The following is a 17,210-nucleotide window of genomic DNA, read 5'->3' on the forward strand; positions in this document are numbered from 1 at the left end:
CGTGCGTCGGATCACGTAACTTCTTCGAACGGCTTCCACCGTCTCCAGTGCGTGCGCAGGCCCTCCCCTCTACCAGCTGGGGGCGGGGCCTGGCCTGACGCGGCCAATCGGCGTCACCCTCTCCGGCTCTGCGCCCCGCCCCCCGTCCGTCGGGCCGCCTGTCTGTCCGTCTATTAGTGTCCGGGCCTAGTCCTCGGAAGCACGTCTGAGGCGGCGGGTACGCGGCCAGCGGGGCGCGGGCGGCAGGCCTGGCCCCCGCCTCGCGCTCAGTGGCCACCCGCGGGCTGGGAAGCCGCCGAGGAGTCGGGGTCGGTTCAGCGGGCGGCGGGCTAGGGGAGAGGCGGCCACGGCCCCTGCGTCCGGCGGGCGCTGAGGGGCTGGACCGGGACCGGCAAGGCCGGCCTAGGGACCCGATCGCACCGGGGGGACGGAGGCCGGGTCTGGGCGGACGGACCCGACTGGAAGGCGGTGTGCTGGGGGGAGGCCCAAGTCTGGCCCGGCCGCTCTGTGATCGTGTCAGCCCGCCCCCACCCCCCGCCCCGCGAAGCCTACCCCGGGGTCGCCGGCCGGCGTGGCTGCCACCCCCACGGCGCCCTGTCCAGCCTCAGCCCAGGAGCCTCTGTGGCCGGAGGGGCTGAGGGCCCTGCTTCAGGTAGCACAGCTGGACCCCAGCGCTGTGTCCCCGATCGCTCCAGTGCAGTAGGACGGGCATCCGGGGGTGGAGATGCCGTGGATCGTCCGCTACTTTCTTGGAAGTTTTCTTCGTAGAAAGATATTTTCTTCAATCGGTTGTTTTCAAAGTCAGACAGGATTTGCTCTCCTAACCGTCGTGGCCATGTATTTTATCTGGTTTCCAGATCAAAGTGTTTGTGTTTTGGTCGCTAAGTCGTGTGTCCGACTCTTTTGCAACCCCGGGGACTCTAGCCGGCCAGGTTCCCGTCCATGGGATTTCCCAGGCGAGAATACTGGAGTGAGTTGCCATTTCCTCCTCCTGATGAAAGCAGCACACCTTATTTATTGTTGCTTTAAATTCTGTTTAGGGGGTCTGGGTCTGCAGGCAAATAACAATCACCTCGAGAAGCAAATCGTTGCTTTAACATATTTCATTAATAATAACTTTAGGGCAGCCTTAGTCTTTTTTCATACAAATGTCTCTGGAGGTACATTGGGACTTCAGAAAAAATGCTGAGACCTGATGTGTGACATGAAAGTGTACGGGAGGAAAGTTAGGTTTTTTAGGTCTTTAATCAGTTTATATCCTCTAAAGAACTGATGCGTAATCCTCACAATTCTAATTTCTTCTGCTTTGGAGGGTGCTCATGCATTAATAATTCTTGGTTTGTGTTCAAAGGTGTTTCTGGGAAGAAGCAACATGGAGAGTGGTGCGGTCCTGCTGGAATCCAAGTCCTCCCCAATCAACCTCCTGCATGAGATGCATCAGCTCCGCCTGCTGGGTCACCTGTGTGACGTGACCGTCAGCGTGGAATACCAGGGCGTCCGGGAGGAATTCATGGCCCACAAGGCAGTACTGGCAGCCACCAGCAAGTTTTTTAAGGAAGTGTTCCTTAACGAGAAGACTGTGGATGGTGCCAGGACTAATGTCTACTTAGATGAAGTGCAGGTAGCCGACTTCGCTTCGTTTCTTGAGTTTGTCTACACAGCCAAGGTACAGGTTGAGGAAGATCGGGTACAGCGGATGCTGGAAATGGCGGAAAAGCTGAAGTGTTTGGACTTATCCGAAACTTGTTTTCAGCTGAAGAAGCAGATGTTAGAGTCGGTACTTTTGGAATTGCAGAATTTCTCAGAGTCTCAGGAGGCAGAAGGGAGTAGCGGCTCCCAGGTTACCGCTGCTCTAGCCCCAGAGGCCTGGGCAGGGGTGGCCCCTGATGGCCCTCTGGCCAACGGGGTTGCCGGTTCTTTGGATCCCCCAGCAGAGAGAATCAGCAATGGCCTGTTGCCAGATTTGCCCCCGAGGAAGTCCAGGGAGAAGCCAGACAAGAGGAAAGAGGTGGCTAAGCCCCCCTACCCCAAGCTCAGAAGGGCCAGTGGGCGGCTGGCTGGGAGGAAGGTGTTCGTGGAAATCCCTAAAAAGAAGTACACTCGTCGACTCCGGGAGCAGCAGAAGAGTGCTGAGCAGGACATGGTGGACTGCGGGGGGCCCCAGGAGCCCAGCCCAGAAGCCCTGGAAACCGAGAAAGAAGCAGTCACGAAGGACGAGGAGGACAGCGGCGCCGGGGCAGGAGCGGAGGCTGTGCTGCCCAAAGTGGGGCGAGGGGAGGAGGGGGACGAGGAGGAGGAGGAGGGGGAGGAGGGCCCGGGTCGGCGGAGGAGCAACTTCCAGTGCACGCGCTGCGAGAAGGCCTTCCTGTATGAGAAGAGCTTCCTGAAGCACGTGCGGCTCCACCACGGCGTGGCCACCGAGGTGGTGCACCGCTGCGACACCTGCGGCCAGACCTTCGCCAACCGCTGCAACCTGAAGGGCCACCAGCGGCACGTGCACAGCAGCGAGCGCCACTTCCCGTGCGAGCTGTGCGGCAAGAAGTTCAAGAGGAAGAAGGACGTGAAGCGGCACGTGGTGCAGGTGCACGAGGGGGGCGGCGAGCGGCACCAGTGCCAGCAGTGCGGCAAGGGCCTGAGCTCCAAGACGGCGCTGCGGCTGCACGAGCGCACGCACACCGGCCACAAGCCCTACGGCTGCTCCGAGTGCCCGGCCACCTTCTCGCAGCCCTCGGCCCTCAAGACCCACCTGAGGTAGGCCCGGGCTGCGCCTTCCCCGGGTGGGCGTGGAGGCGTTGGCTGCCGGTGTGGTCCCCTCTCCCGGGAGGGGTCACTGTTTGGTTGCTCCTTCTCGAAGTCGGGGGCTGCTTCCCTCGTCTGGGTTCTCCCTGGAGACCCAGGGAGATGTGGGGATGGCGCTCCCTGGGTCGGGCCTGGGCTTATGGGGACCCCAGCCTCTCATTCAGGCTCAGGGGCCCCTCCCCACCCCTTATAGCCCCACCCCACCCCCCACCCCTGCTGAGTCAGGCCAGAGACCCCAGCCCCGTTCCTTTGGGACCCAGCCTGAGATCAGCCTGGTGGCATGGTCCCCCTGGAGACCTCAGTGGAGGGACACTTCTCTGGGCTTGGAGAGTGCCTGCCACCTGTCAGTCTGATAAGCTCCAGGGTTAGGACAGATAGGGATTCTGTGTTTTGATTCTGAAGTACAAGAAGGTGACTTTCAGTTTTTAAATTCCTTTCTGGTGCTCAATACTTGAAATTCAGACAAAGAAGTTTTCTACTCTCCCCGAGATCTGCCCTCACCCTGGGCCAGTCTGGGGGTGGTAGGTGGGTGTTCATTGTCCTTTTCCTGCCCCAGCCCGGCTCAGGAAGGACTCAGGAAACGCTGTGATGGTCACTCCGTCCTCGCCCTGAGATGCAGGGCTGACGTGTGTGCCCCGGGGACCAGCTAGCTTCACGTGTTAACAGTTCTTTCTAGACTGTTAGTTGAACTGAAAAAGGACAGTAAAGGTTTTGATCACATGGTTCTTTGTCAGTCTAGGTGACTGTTCTCAATGAGGCAGTTTTATAAATACCATGTGGTGCTATTGAGCATCTTAACCTATGGAGGTGCGGCCTCTGCCTGCATGTGGGGCAGCACTAACCACACAGTGTATTTCGGGGGCTCTGTGTCTGGCGGGACTTGGCAGTCTTGCCTCAGGCAGAGACTGACTTGGGGGTGAGAGTCCTGGTTCTCACTACCTTTCAGTCCTTCACATGCGGGCTCGTGGAGCAAAGTGTTTCTGCAGGTGAGGGAGGAGCTGGTGATGCCGAGTGAGCTTTGGAACACAATCTGAATTACTATGTTATGCTTTCAGAATTCACACGGGGGAAAAACCTTTTGTCTGTGATGAATGTGGTGCAAGATTCACTCAGAACCACATGCTGATTTATCATAAAAGGTGTCACACAGGTAAATATGCTGTTGTGATTGAATGTTTTTCCTGGCTGTAGAAGGGAAACTGCAGTTTATTAGTTTAGATGTTGCTGTCTGCCTGGGGTTCAGGTTAAAGCCCAGATTTGCTTTCTCATCTAGTAAGTGAGCACAAGTAAATTAATAAAATATGCCCACTGCCCCAGTGCCTCCAGTACTGTCTGCCCATGGCCATGACCTTTGTCATGTGTCTTAGTGTCATGGTCCTGTGTCTTAGGCATCCAGAGGTACCCTGATGTTTCAGCCCCAAGTTCCCTTTCCAGGACTCTTTCTGAAGGAAACTGCTCAGAATGTGGGGAAAGCCATATACTATTATCTCCATTCTTACTGTTTCTAATAATACAGCATCAGGAACAAATTGACTGTCCAGCCCCAAGAAAGTGGTTCAATAATCGGGTAAATCCACCCTGTCCCACCCTTAGCCTTTCAGCCTAAGGTCTCTGAATATTATGAAAAATGCCAGTGCTTGGTTGTCAGCTTGAGAAATGGACAGTGAAGCATACAGTGAATCCCAGTTTTACTGAAAATCTGCAGACTTAGAGTTATATGATGTGTTGAAGTAGTGGAACTATGGGGTTCTTAGAAGTTTTGTGGTATGATTTCATCAGGTGAGGGAGAACGTTTAAGCTCTCCATTCTGATTCTGCGCAGTGCTCCTGGGGTCAGAGCCCCAGCGAGTCCAGCTGCTCGGTACTGTGCTTATCATACTAGCCCAGTTCCTTCCTGCCTGCATTTAAAACTGTTTACTTCTCTGCACTGTCCTGTGAGCCTCAAGTTCAGATGGTGAGATAGGTGAGCCACTTAATGATGTGAACTACTAGACTGAAAAAGCAGTAGGGTCTGATGAGAGTAGGGGAGGGGAGGTCAGGTCACACTGAGGCATTCAGTTAGAATCGGTCATTTGATGGACATGCTAATATGTTCAGATTTTATTGAAGCCAGTTTTGGCATTTGAGAAATCAGGGCAAACCTAACAGCATGGAGGGTGGACGCCCTCCTGGTCCTCACCTGGCCAGGTGGGCGGGCACGGCTCCAGGACAGCCATGTGTGTTCACGGCAGACTCCGCTCCCTTCCGGAAGGGCTTCTGCTAGAGACCCACCGCAGCCCTGTGGAAAAGTCCAACTCTTCCAGCAGGCTGTTCTTGTTTGGGAATGACTGAATTTCCAAAATGTGAGCTGGCTGGACGTGCTCTTTCATCCTGATCTACTGGAATCTTTCTGGAGATTTCCAGGGGGCATTTCTACCAACTTTGAGCGGGTAGCAAGCACCAAACATGAGTAGATGTTTCCGGGTAGTTTTCACGAGAGAAGGTAACCCGCAGCCTGTTGGGGCACTTGGGAGGGTGGACCCAGTCCTTCCGCCTGTGTCACGTCTAACTCCTTGTCTCCTCTCTCTGTGTAGGTGAGAGGCCTTTCATGTGTGAAACGTGTGGCAAGAGTTTTGCTTCCAAGGAGTATTTAAAACATCACAATAGGATACATACTGGGTCCAAACCCTTTAAATGTGAAGTTTGTTTCAGGACTTTTGCTCAGCGGAATTCACTTTATCAGCATATCAAAGTCCACACAGGTATGGCTGGAGTGTTGCCAGAGATGGGAGGTCAGTATGCAAGAAAACATCTTGAAGGTTTTATTGAAAAATTATTTGTAATTTAACTTTACATTGTGTGACTTAATAGCATTTAAAAATTTCCTGAGTTTCTAGTTTCTCTGACAAACTGGAAAGGTCTGAACATGTGTATACAGATGTGGACATGTGAACGTTTTCAAACCTTCAGATTAGAATTAGGGGTGACGGTGTGCATGTCCTTTTGGGACACCACATGTGTGCATGGTCAGGTGTGACTAGAAAGTAGGTGAGCTGCCTGCAGCCATCGCGCCGGCTATGGGTGAGGCCACGGCCCCAGGGGCCCCATGTGGCAGTGGGGGGCGTGTGCTCCTGCGGCCCTGCTATGGCGGGGGCGGGGCGGGGCGTGCCGCCGTGTGGCCACAGAGCAATAGGCAGCCCCATGTCCTCCGTCCCTTCCTCTCAGGGGAGCGGCCCTACTGCTGCGACCAGTGCGGCAAGCAGTTCACACAGCTCAACGCTCTCCAGCGCCACCACCGGATTCACACGGGGGAGAAGCCATTCATGTGCAACGCATGCGGGCGGGCGTTCACCGACAAGTCCACGCTTCGGCGGCACACCTCGGTGAGCCAGGCTGGCCCTGGGGGCGCTGCTTCCAGCTGCGCGGCCTGGATGGCAGAGTGCCCGAACTTCTGCCTTGGGGCCCTCTGTCCGGGAGGGGGGCCTCTGCCGGCTGAGTCCGTTCTGACCAGGACCACGGTGAAGACAGGGGTCTGATGGGTGGAGAAGGCTGTTGGGCCCAATGACACATGGCTGTGAACCGGGGGTCTGCAGACCCTGGGCAGGGAAACGTGGGTGACCGCCGTTGTGCGCTTGCTTCACAGATCCATGACAAGACAACTCCGTGGAAGTCCTTCCTGGTCATCGTGGACGGCTCTCCCAAGAACGGCGACGGCCACAAGACTGAGCAGCCTGATGACGAGTATGCACCATCCAAACTCTCCGATAAATTGCTGTCTTTTGCAGAAAATGGCCATTTTCACAACCTGGCCACCGTCCAGGGCAGCATGCCTGCCATGCATGAGGACAGTCCCGCAGACCCGGCCTGCAAGTCTGACAGTCCTGTGGGGTCCCAGGACACACTGCTGGCCACTGCCATCAGTGAGCTTAGCGAGCTGACACCACAGACAGAGCCGGGCCCACATAGCTCTGCTCTCTGACCCACGTGGACTGGAGCGGGGTCACCTGCCTGGAGGGTTCCAGCCTGCACTTGCACGGGAGGGCTGGATGTGAGCTTTGTCAAGGGCCAAGAAGAACTGCAGGCAAAGAAGCGGGCAGGGATGGCTTCCAGTTTCCTGAACTGCTACTTGCATGTTGCTATCAAGTCATTTCTCAAGCTTTCCCTTAGAAATCCTGACCCGCATGACCTCAGTCACACTTCATCAGCAAACAAGGCAGTTAGCGTCGCCTCACTGACCTCTGGTGGCAGTGCCCTGATGCCCAGCAACCCTGACGCTCACAAGGCCACGCTTACTGCTCAGCTTCGTCATGGAGCAGAGCGCCAACCCTGCTCCCAGAGCTGTGCACCAGCTCGCTGCCTTAGGCTTTGTGTAGGTTTGTTTCTGATACTTTAAAGCTATTTTTCTACCAAGGTGAAAGAAAACTGGGACCACGTATTTATTTTCAGCTGTTTCTTTCCTGTCAAACTGAAGCCCATCAGAGATGCTCTGGGCTGAAGAGATGAATGACAGCACTTGGCCCCTGCCCCTGCTTGTAGGCACTAAACTGAATACTTGTTAAGTAGCTGCTCGTAGCACACATGCAACTAGGAAGTTGGTCATTAAAATGACATGAAGTGACTGTGGCCATCAGGTTTCCTTCTGAAAAACCCAATTAGGTAAAAGCTGTCCTACCAAAGACTAGCAGAAAACAGTGGAGTAGTTTTTGCAGAGGTATGAAAAAAGCCAGGGGCTGAGAACACTTGAAACATAGTGTAGTTATTTTATCCATAAGTAGCAATGCAGTGGTTGTGGCAAATCTAAGAACACAAGAGTATTGGTAGTTTTGCTAGACCTTTTTTACTTTATTTCTGTGATTTTCAGAAACCCAGTGTTTTCCATTAACCCGTGAGGAGCCTGACACAGGCGTTCCCTTGGGAGCATGTGTAGATTGGGCAGCAGGGACCAAGCACCTTGGCACGCTCCTTCCTCTTTGATTAGCCTTAACAGTGGACCACGGAACGGCCAGTCTTGTCTTAAATGTGCCTGTCTCACGCTGGCCACTCTTGCTCAAGTGGCATTTGCATCCCGCCCCGCCTGGTTCTTGACCCATTGGCAAGGGCAGTTCACCGTGCGCACAGTGCTTTGACTCACAGGTGACCCAGATCAAAAGCAAAGAATTCCTCTGTCACTAGTCGCTCTTTTTCTTATATCTTAATTTATTAAACTTGCTGTGAAAACACTCATTTTCTAAGAGAAAGGTACTTTATGTGTAAGTCCAAGATGGAGACACAAGTGCACAAAATGCCAGAGGAAGACCCAAGATGCTTTCTTCCCCATGAGATGCTGACAGTGCCCGGGGGGCTGACACAGGCCACACGCCTGCTCCTGGGGTACTGAGTCCCATGTCTGTCTCTTGCTATGACAGCATCACCCTCTTGTATTTACAGAAGTTATTTTCACACACGTTTTACTCTCAACAGAATGAACCTACCCACTGATGAACTGTTTCATGGGATAAAGTCATCTTAATAAGAAGGAATTTAAATAATAGATTATTTTGTTACCTACTGGAATTTTTGTCTTGAATTTGTTTTAGAGATTCTACAAAAGTTTTATGTGTTAATAAATGTTTGTTTTGTAAAAATAGTTTTGCGAGGCTGTTTATTTCCATGATTAGAATTCACCTTCTGTAGAAGTCAGATTCCTGATTGAAACAGGTAGTTGCATTTTCTGGTCCTTGGAGAGTCTCGCCAACTCTGTCTGCTGCACTTGTGTTCTGAGATGTGACTGGCCTGGCCCAGTGCACAGGCCCGGCCTTGTCATGGCCATGGTGAGTCTGCTCCACAGGGCCTCCTCTGTCTACGGTCACTTCTCTGTTTGCTTCTGGGGAGCAGAGGGGAGGGGAGGGCTGCTCCCTAAACCCTGCTGAAGGTGCATCTCAGGATTTGGGGACATTTCCGTTTCTCCCATCTGGGTGCTGTGTTGCCAAGTCAGTGTCAGCCCCAGACCCACAGGACATGCTACCCAGTTTTGCACCTTCTGGCCTTCGTGTGGAAGACGAAGTCAGCCCAAACTCCAAAGCTCCCCTGCCTCTGCCTTTACCCAAAATTTGTTGTACAGACTGAAAAAAAAAAAATTAGCCAGGTCTTACCAGCTTTCTTAAAGATGACCTTCACAGAAATGTGGTTTTGCCAAAGGTGGTCATCTAAACTGACCAATCTGAGTGTGAGTTACAATTTAAACTCCAACCTGCATGTTGCATGCCTTGCCACAGCAGGGACATTTTTGGAGACCAAAAGAGTGCCCGTCCCCTTTACTTGATGGTGTTCCTGTCGCTTAAGGTGAAAGGCGATTTGTCCACAGGCACAGGACCAGCTAGCACATCATCCCAGCTGATGCCTGGGAACTGCCCACTTCCCTCCACCAGCAAGGGACCGTGGGACCCTCCCCGAGGCCGGCAAAACCCACCACGAGAGCTTCTATTAGTACACAAAGATTCTGAGAGGCATCTGAATGAGAAACTAACCTTGAGGATCAACCATGGGGCAGAGCTCCTAAATGGGACCACCTGTTAGACCATACATTGTGGGTTGAATGATCTTTGAGGGACCTGAACAAGGCCCTGACAGCACCAAGTCAATGTGGCTCCGCCAAGATAGACCGACCACTGGCCTCCGCCACCAAGGGGCCGCTCCTCCCTGAACCTTGTTGTGAGCTCCCTGACCTGGCAGCAGCAAGGATGGGAATGCGGGGCCTGCAGAGCCTGGATGGCTGTGCCCACTGCCCGGAGACACCTTCCAGGACGAGAAGCCAGCCCTGACCTGTGCAAACCAGCCAGGAAAGACGTACCACGCTGCTCATAACTGGGACTTTATTTACTGCATAGGTTCACACAAAATACACTGACTCTGCGAAGGTGGATTTATCATCCAGGGTGAGTTTTCATAATACACCCTCCCTGACAGCCCTGGGGAAGAGAGTCCCAGGCCCCCGTGGAAGCCATGGGGGTTGACTCCGGGCATCTGAAATGCATGGTGTCAGAGGAAACAATAAACACACACACTGTGGCTACAGGGGGCACTGTCACACGTGGTCACAACTGTGCAAAGACACTGCTTCCAAATCATTCAATAAAAAAGTTCACACAAGCTATAAAAATGTTGCCACAAAAAGCAAAGCTTTCCCATAAGAAATTTTAACACTTTTGACAATGAACTAAACATGACTCGCTAAAATACAAAGACTGTAACATAGTCATTATATTTTGTTCATAAATAACAATTTATAAATGCTGGAAATCACAGCACTACCCACTCTAATGGAACGTTTCTAGGGACGAAGCCTGAAGCTGTTCCTGGGACTTTTTCCTTTTCATGTTCCAGTGGTCTGTTCTAGCCAGTACAATTATTTTTTCATGTGAAATATTAAAAACAAAAGCATCTTAACTCAGTCACTGGTCCTAGTGTTCATTTCAACACAACTCTGATGTGAAGAAAATCAAAGTGGCTCAGTCATGTCCGACTCTTTGCAACCCCATGGACAATATAGTCCATAGAATTATCCAGGCCAGAATACTGGAGTAGGTAGCTGTTCCTTTCTCCAGGGGATCTTCCCATCCCAGGGACTGAAAATGCTGCCAATAGTATTTCTCAAAACCCCAGGTCTTCAGACAGGAGTCTGTCAGGGGATCAGGATAAAAAGCTAATAAGCAAAACATTCAGTTTTTTCTTTACATGGTCAGACCACAAGTTTCCTTAACAAGTGGGAGCAGACTTTCCAGACCAGCAACAAAGTGCATGGCTGGCAGGAAGGGTTACTGTCCCCCTGCAGCCAGAGGACCCACGCTCCTCTCACCCACATGCTTCTGACAGGCTGGGCACTGAATCAGGTAGAGCAACAAAACCGCACTTCTCTTAAGAGTTTTTTTCCTAAGAGGTTCCGATAGGATGTGAAGAAGTACCAAGTGGGCGGCTCTGTTCCAAAATGGACCATAACCAACAGCCAGCTTTCTTTTAAGGATCCCAAACCTTTCAAGGAAAGAAGGAATCCTCACTGGACGCCAGGGGCCAGGGTCAGAGTACCCATGTCTCCTGGTCCACTGCAACTGCCCTATGGGCTGGGACAGAGCCACCACTGCCCCACCTCTCCACCAGCCCAAGCCGCACAGATGACCCCGCAACTACAGCCACTGAATCCTCACGGCTGCCCACAGGGCTGCTCCACGATCAAGCCTCTGCTGATCCTTCTCAGCCTCCTTTCTGCCACTTTCTCCTCCCTCCTAGTCGGACTTGTTCCCCATCCCCAAACCTTCCTCCCAGCTCAGCCCTCAACCTGGACTCACTCTCTGTTTCTGCCCAACGGCACCTTCAAATCCCAGTTGCTGGCCATCCAAAAATGCAACACCTTTCAAATACCAGTTAACATCTGACAGGACATAGGAAATCCCATTTATCTGTCAACGCTGCCATTACCTAGCAATAAACGCATATCGAACAAATCACTTAGAAGAGATTCAGGAAACAAGAGCACATCTAAGCACAAGGTTATTAGTACGTAACATAAAGGGCAGAAATTAAGTTCACAGGTCAATAGGGCACATGTATAAATCAAAACAATAGGATAGAATTCAAACACACCAGATAAAACAATCCATTGGCTAAGGGCAGGTCCCCTCAGAAGCTCACTGGGGCTCTTTCCCGACGGTGCAGTAAATGGTACTGTACTCAGCCCACCAAGCCCATCGTGTCCATTAACAGATAAAATGAATGACAGACAATTAAAAATGAAAATGAATGACATATAAGCTTCGACTGAGATAACCTCCCGGCTCTGCTGAGGATGTACACGAGGGGGCACACGGGGTGCCCTCTCAACGTGGGAAAGTGTGTGAACATGAAAGGAAAGGGATATGCCAGTTCAAACACCCTTCTGTGAAGGTGAAGCAAGGGTCCTGTCCCAACTAGAAGTAGACACTCCCTCCAGGAAAGGAAGACGCCTGTCTCTCCAAGATCTCACGCACGGTGCACTTGTGAGCTCAAGTTCACCTCCACACGGCCACACACGTCAGCGGGCCATTGTCAGGAAGCTCCCTCACCCCACCGCAAGCAGCCAGCAGGCCTGGCTGACCTGAGTTCTCACATGCACGTCAGCTACAGAACAATACACAAAAGCAGGGAAATGGGTCACTGGCGCTGTCAAAAGAATCACGAGATAACAAAAAGGATAAATAATTCTAATGAGGAAAGCCATAAATGCATTCCGAACAACCATCCTACACTAAACACACACGTTTAGAGAATCCACCAAGGTGCAAGTTCACAGAGAACATGCAAAGCATCTATTAGAACAACTGGGTTGGGTACGCAAGTCCAAGAAAAGGGACATAAAAACATGTGGCAAAATGAAACACGAGCTCTGCACATACTGAAATAACGAGGAGGAAGATTCTGAAGGAGTTCTTGGAAAACTCTGGGGACTCTGACAAGCGGGAGACAGCCCGTCACACACTCACAGTATGCACAGGAGCAGCCCACCCACCCACAGCACGGTGACACACATGGCAGCTTAAACACACACACACATTGTCAGGCTCATGTGCAACGAAATGAAGCCGTTGAATGGGCGTCCCACAATGATCACTGGCCCTAACACGAAATGAACGAGGACTCGGCGGCATGCCACAGGGACACTGCGCCTCACTTGAGGTCTCCATCCCCCTCCCCGTCCCCCTGGATGGATTTCTTGATGCGCAGCAGCATGGTGGTCAGCCACTGGTCCAGGCGGGAGATGGAATCAAACTCCTTCACCTGGTGAAGGGAAGAGAAGCAGAAAGTGGTCCATGGAAACATAGTCAAACACAGAATTACACCACACTATAAGATCATTCATTCTAGGTTACAACTTTCTTCATTAAGAGCTTTTTACATTGCCCTTATGCTAACATGCTATGGCAAAAATCCACAGCAGCCTTTGTAACTGGACAAAGAGCACGTTTAACGTGACAAAGGACATGAGCCTTTGTATAAGGACAAGGGGACAAGGAAAATTAATGTGGCCCCAGTCTCCCATGAACACAAAACACAGCTGCAGAGAGAGACCAAAAGGAAAAATTCCTTCAACTCATTTCCATGAGTCATTAAAGAATGGACTTTCACAGGGTGAAAACGGTTTTGTAGCAAAAGTTAAAGGGGGAAACTCGCTTCCCACCATGGCTTCAAAGCCAGGTTGAATGAATTACTTAAGGGCACTAAGAAATTCACTTTGATTCTAAACCTAAGATGAAAAAGATGGGAAAACAGGAAATTGGTGAATGTAAAAATTTTTTTCCCATTTTATGCCAAGAATATAACAAACTCTCACTGCTTTATTTTTATGTTTTAAATTTAACTGATTTAACTGATAGTACTTCTCATTTATTTATGGATCAGATTATTTCCATAGAAAATATCCAAATACATTTGTAACTGTATGTGATATATATTTGCCTTGCAGCTAAAGTCAGCTGAGCTCGTAGACTGTCTTAATTTAGATTCCACCAAATCTAAAAACATTTCTTTTGGAAAACAACACAGGTATAGCACAATAATGTCCAAATAGATGTTTAGCATTTACATGATGAAAAAGAGAAGTTGTATCTATAATGTAATCTTTCAGAGAACGCACTAAATCCCAAAGGGGAACTTACTGCTTCTGTGTAAGCTTCACTGTTCTGTTCTTCATGAGCTTCTAGAAGTTTCTGGGAACATAAATACAGAAAAATTATCTTGGTTGGCTAAGAAGTTCCATCTATGAGTGAATACTTTAAACAGTGAAACAGCCTTCTTACTACACTAACTGATGTTGCCAAATGACTTACAAAAATGGCGAAGTTTTCAAATACAAGAGGCACCCAGGTCAGAGATCCAGCCTTGTGCTAACATTTCTGATCCACCCAATTCAGAGCATGGTGCGCACCCAACCCTAATGGCATCTGAAGCCTAGCGTGCAAGAGCAGGACTCACGGCTTCACAGGGTTAAAACGTTGCTGGATTCCAATCCCACTTACTCACTTTCAGTAATTTGCATTCTCTAGAGTCAGTGAATGCTGGAAACATTTCCTCGTATTTCTCAAGAGCAAGCTGGAGAAGAAAACCACTTGTTAACATCTGAGTCACTGAGCCAGAAAATGAAGCTTTGATGTTCTATTAACATCAACACAATTTATTTACATCCTGTTTAATTGTTACACTCAACGTACACTCAACATCAAAAGCAACCTGTACTGACCAAATCTACTTATTTTGAATTTCAATTTCAGTTAAGAGTAAACTTCTAAACCAGTTTTCCTGAAAGAGACTGCTGTGGAGAAGGCCACATGAGACAGACATCATCGCCACACCTGCCGGGGCAGGCGTCTAATCTCGTGCTCTGGATGGATGCCGCACCTGGACAGCAAGGCCCAGATGCCAACCCTGTCCCCGCCTGCCTCCAGACTCCACTCTGCTTTTCACTTCTCCCAATCCTCACTCCAACTCCACTTCTGAGTTTAAAAAAGATGTGATTCTACTTTTCCTGTCTCCCCTCAGCCCCGATTTCTTTAAACCAAACTCCTGAATGAGGTGTGGCCCCTGGGTTGCTTTAACTTAAGAGCCTTGACAGCTGGGATTCCAGCAGCTGCAGGACAGCCAGGATGGGGTCAGGGACTCATCCTTGTCTTGTTTTTCATGGATGTACCGCAGTTTTGCTCCAGATGAGGGCTGAGCACCCGTGTTCGGGGTGAATGAAGCACATCAAAAGCTGTGCCTCAGGGTGCCTCACCTTGGCGTTCAGCTCATCCACTATGAAGTGGCAGAGGGCGGCTTTAAAGAAGTAATCCTTTGCACTGTACTTCAACAGAGGGTTATCCATGGTGTTGGCCCCAATCTAGGCAAGAAAGTGGGATCAGAGTGAAAAGGTTGGCTTTCCTACAAAAAGCATGCTGACCCTCACTGGCTCTTTAGCAAGTGCTCTCTCTGTATCTTATGTTAGAGAAGCTAAGAAATCCATTCTTTTAACCCAAAGTCATGTACCAGAACTGTTACTAGACAGGAAACAGTATCTGAAACATAAAGTGCTGAACCTGTTTAAAGCAACTCAGAATTCCATGTCCAGGAGGATCGAACAGACATGCTGTCTTCTGTCCCTCCTGCTAAGAACAACTAAAAGCCTTGATCCTTTTATAGAAAACTAATGTCAGGAGACTAAAAGGTAGAGCGAAGAGCAGATCAGCATGGGGCACAGGGCAAATGGCTGGGAGTTGCCTGCTTTTTCTTGCATAAATCCCTGACTTAGAACAGAGAAAGCCAACAACCCATAAATGCCAGTGGGTGTGGCAAAGAAAAAATAAAAAAGTGAGGAAATAGATGGAAGCCTGCTTTCTCCAGCCAGAGGACCAGGAGAGGAGCAGTGTACAAGACAGGGAAGGTTAGGATGGCACCTGCTCTGATCCACCCCACCCACAGCAATAAAAGCCAGAGAGAGACGGGACGGCCTGTCCTCCTGGGACTGGGCGGAGAGCTCAACCCTCCTGCCAAGGGAACCAGCTAGGAGCCAGTCTGTGCCCCCACCACAGAGGCCTTGGGTGCACCATGGCCTCCTAGGCTTGCACCATGCCTCCTAGAGGGAATGAGGTGTCCTCGCCTCCCAGCACGCCTGGCTTTACCATCACCTGTTAGGAACCAGGAGGGTGGGTGGGGAGCCTGGTCCTATCTATACCTGGCAGGAACAGGTCATACCCCTTAAGTGTCAAAGAAGACCAGCTGAGAGAGGAAGTTTAAACAAGATCCTGTCCTATAACACAATGTGAAAATACCCAGTTTTCAAGGAAAACTCACTTGCAATACCAAGAAAAGGGAATAACTCAGACTGAATGAAAAAGACCGGTAACTAATACAACAGTTCTCACACGGAAGAGATGTTAGAATTATCTAACAGATGTTAAAGGAATCCTCCTAAAATGTTTCCACCGGAAATTACAAAAGTGCTTGAGACCAGAGGGAAAACCCAAGCATCAGTGAAGTAAGAAAAAAAAATTCTCGGCAAAAACCCCTAGAAGATACAAAGAAGAAATGAGCAGAAACTTCAGAACTGAAATACATAATACCTGACATAAAAAATGGATGGGTTCAACAGCAGAACCCATGGAAGAGACGGAGGACTCAGGGAACTGATGGTAGACATTACAAATTACTCGGTCTGAACAGCAGAGAGAAGAGACTGAGAAAAGAGGAACAGAGCATTGGGATGTATGTGATGATAAAATAAGGCCTGACATCTGGGCCGTCTGAGTCCCAGAAGGGGAGAGAAAGGAGTTGCTAAAAATCACTTGAAAATATAGTAGCTGAAAATTCCCTAAATTTAGCAAGAAACATAAACCACAGATTCCAGAAGTTTAGTGACTCCAAATAGCATCAAAGCAAAAACACCCTTGCTAAGCCATAAAAACTTCTGAAAATTGAAGACAAAGGAAAACATTTTGAAAGAGACAGAGAAACACCACCACACCTCCAGGGAAAACAGCCTGAATGACAGTAAACCTCTCATCAGAAACTAAGCCAGTCATAAGGGCACATTTCTCAAGTGCTGAAAAAGAGCTGTCAACCCAGAATTGTATACCCAGGGAAAACTGTATATCCAGCTTCAGGAAAGAAGGGGAAATCAAAACATTCACAGGTGAAGAAACACCAGGAGAATGTGTCACCAGCAGACATACCCTAAAAGAATGGCAAATATTGCTGTCTAAGTAGAACAAAATACAGGAAGAGATCCTGAAACATTGGGAAAGAACACAGTAAGCAAGATATGGGAAAATACAATGGGCCTTTGTTCTCCTCTTCAGTTTTGTAAATTAAACTGGGTGATTGAAGTAAAAATTGTAATGGTGACTGGTGTGTTTCTAAAAGTGTATGGAGAAAATACTAAAGACAATTATATATTGAAAGGGGGAGGATAAAGGAACAGAAAGTAAGGTCAGGTTTCTATATTTCATTGGAACTGAAAAAAATGACATCATTACCCTGTGATACATTATGTAAATACAACACCTAGAGCAAACACTACAAAGGCAATTTAGAGAGAGATACTAAAAAATACTATAGGTAATCAAGCAACCCCTTAGAAGGCAGGAAAAAAAGAAACAGAAAAACAAAAAACACAATAAACAGAAAACAAAAAAATAAAATGGCAGACTTCAATTCTAATATGTCAATAATTACATTAAATGTGGATGGGCCAAATACACCAATTAAAAGAAAGTGGCAGAGTAGATTTAAAAACAAGACCTAACTCTATGCTGTCTACAACAAACTTACTTCAACTGTAACAACATAGGCAGGGTGAAAGAAAAAGAATGCATAAAGATATGTCATATACACATTAATCAAAAGAAAGCAGGAGAGGCTATATTTAGTAGCAGATAAAGACTTCAGAGCAAAGAG

At 49.4% G+C, this 17,210-nt stretch overlaps 2 protein-coding genes across 7 annotated transcripts in view; one reads left to right on the forward strand and one right to left on the reverse strand.

The window, feature by feature from the left end:
• The first annotated feature begins 28 nt into the window (after positions 1 to 28).
• On the forward strand, positions 29 to 8,401 carry GZF1 (GDNF inducible zinc finger protein 1). Of its 5 annotated transcripts, none has more exons than XM_070472240.1 (6): positions 29 to 47; positions 1,352 to 2,751; positions 3,855 to 3,949; positions 5,372 to 5,539; positions 6,003 to 6,160; positions 6,421 to 8,401. In XM_070472240.1, the coding sequence occupies exons 2-6, from the start codon at positions 1,373 to 1,375 to the stop codon at positions 6,754 to 6,756; spliced, it is 2,136 nt and encodes a 711-aa protein (XP_070328341.1). In that variant the 5' UTR covers positions 29 to 47; positions 1,352 to 1,372; the 3' UTR covers positions 6,757 to 8,401. The 5 variants fall into 5 exon arrangements, with proteins under 5 accessions (XP_070328341.1, XP_020733913.2, XP_020733893.2 ...); XM_020878254.2 differs by lacking the exon at positions 29 to 47 and adding an exon at positions 110 to 308; XM_020878234.2 differs by lacking the exon at positions 29 to 47 and adding an exon at positions 113 to 217.
• Positions 8,402 to 9,611: 1,210 nt separating this feature from the next.
• NAPB (NSF attachment protein beta) overlaps positions 9,612 to 17,210 on the reverse strand; it is a 36,554-nt gene continuing 28,955 nt past the window's right edge. For both annotated transcript variants that reach the window (XM_020878267.2, XM_070472241.1), the window contains 4 exons: positions 14,554 to 14,658; positions 13,806 to 13,874; positions 13,442 to 13,492; positions 9,612 to 12,563 (listed from right to left, as the gene is read on the reverse strand). In XM_020878267.2, coding sequence (XP_020733926.1) covers positions 12,453 to 12,563; positions 13,442 to 13,492; positions 13,806 to 13,874; positions 14,554 to 14,658 — 336 coding nt within the window. In that variant the 3' untranslated portion in view covers positions 9,612 to 12,452. The remainder of the gene's footprint in view (positions 12,564 to 13,441; positions 13,493 to 13,805; positions 13,875 to 14,553; positions 14,659 to 17,210) is intronic.

The sequence above is a fragment of the Odocoileus virginianus genome, chromosome 9 (assembly GCF_023699985.2).
Source record: "Odocoileus virginianus isolate 20LAN1187 ecotype Illinois chromosome 9, Ovbor_1.2, whole genome shotgun sequence".
Lineage (NCBI taxonomy): Eukaryota > Metazoa > Chordata > Mammalia > Artiodactyla > Cervidae > Odocoileus > Odocoileus virginianus.

Excerpts from the sequence above, each read along its gene's own strand:
- GZF1 (XM_020878225.2), top strand. The coding sequence starts at position 725 with ATGCCGTGGATCGTCCGCTACTTTCTTGGAAGTTTTCTTCGTAGAAAG. Across the intron at positions 971-1,351 it reads TCCCAGGCGAGAATACTGGA|GTGTTTCTGGGAAGAAGCAA; the intron begins GTGAGTTGCCAT and ends TTGTGTTCAAAG. Across the intron at positions 3,950-5,371 it reads TCATAAAAGGTGTCACACAG|GTGAGAGGCCTTTCATGTGT; the intron begins GTAAATATGCTG and ends CTCTCTGTGTAG.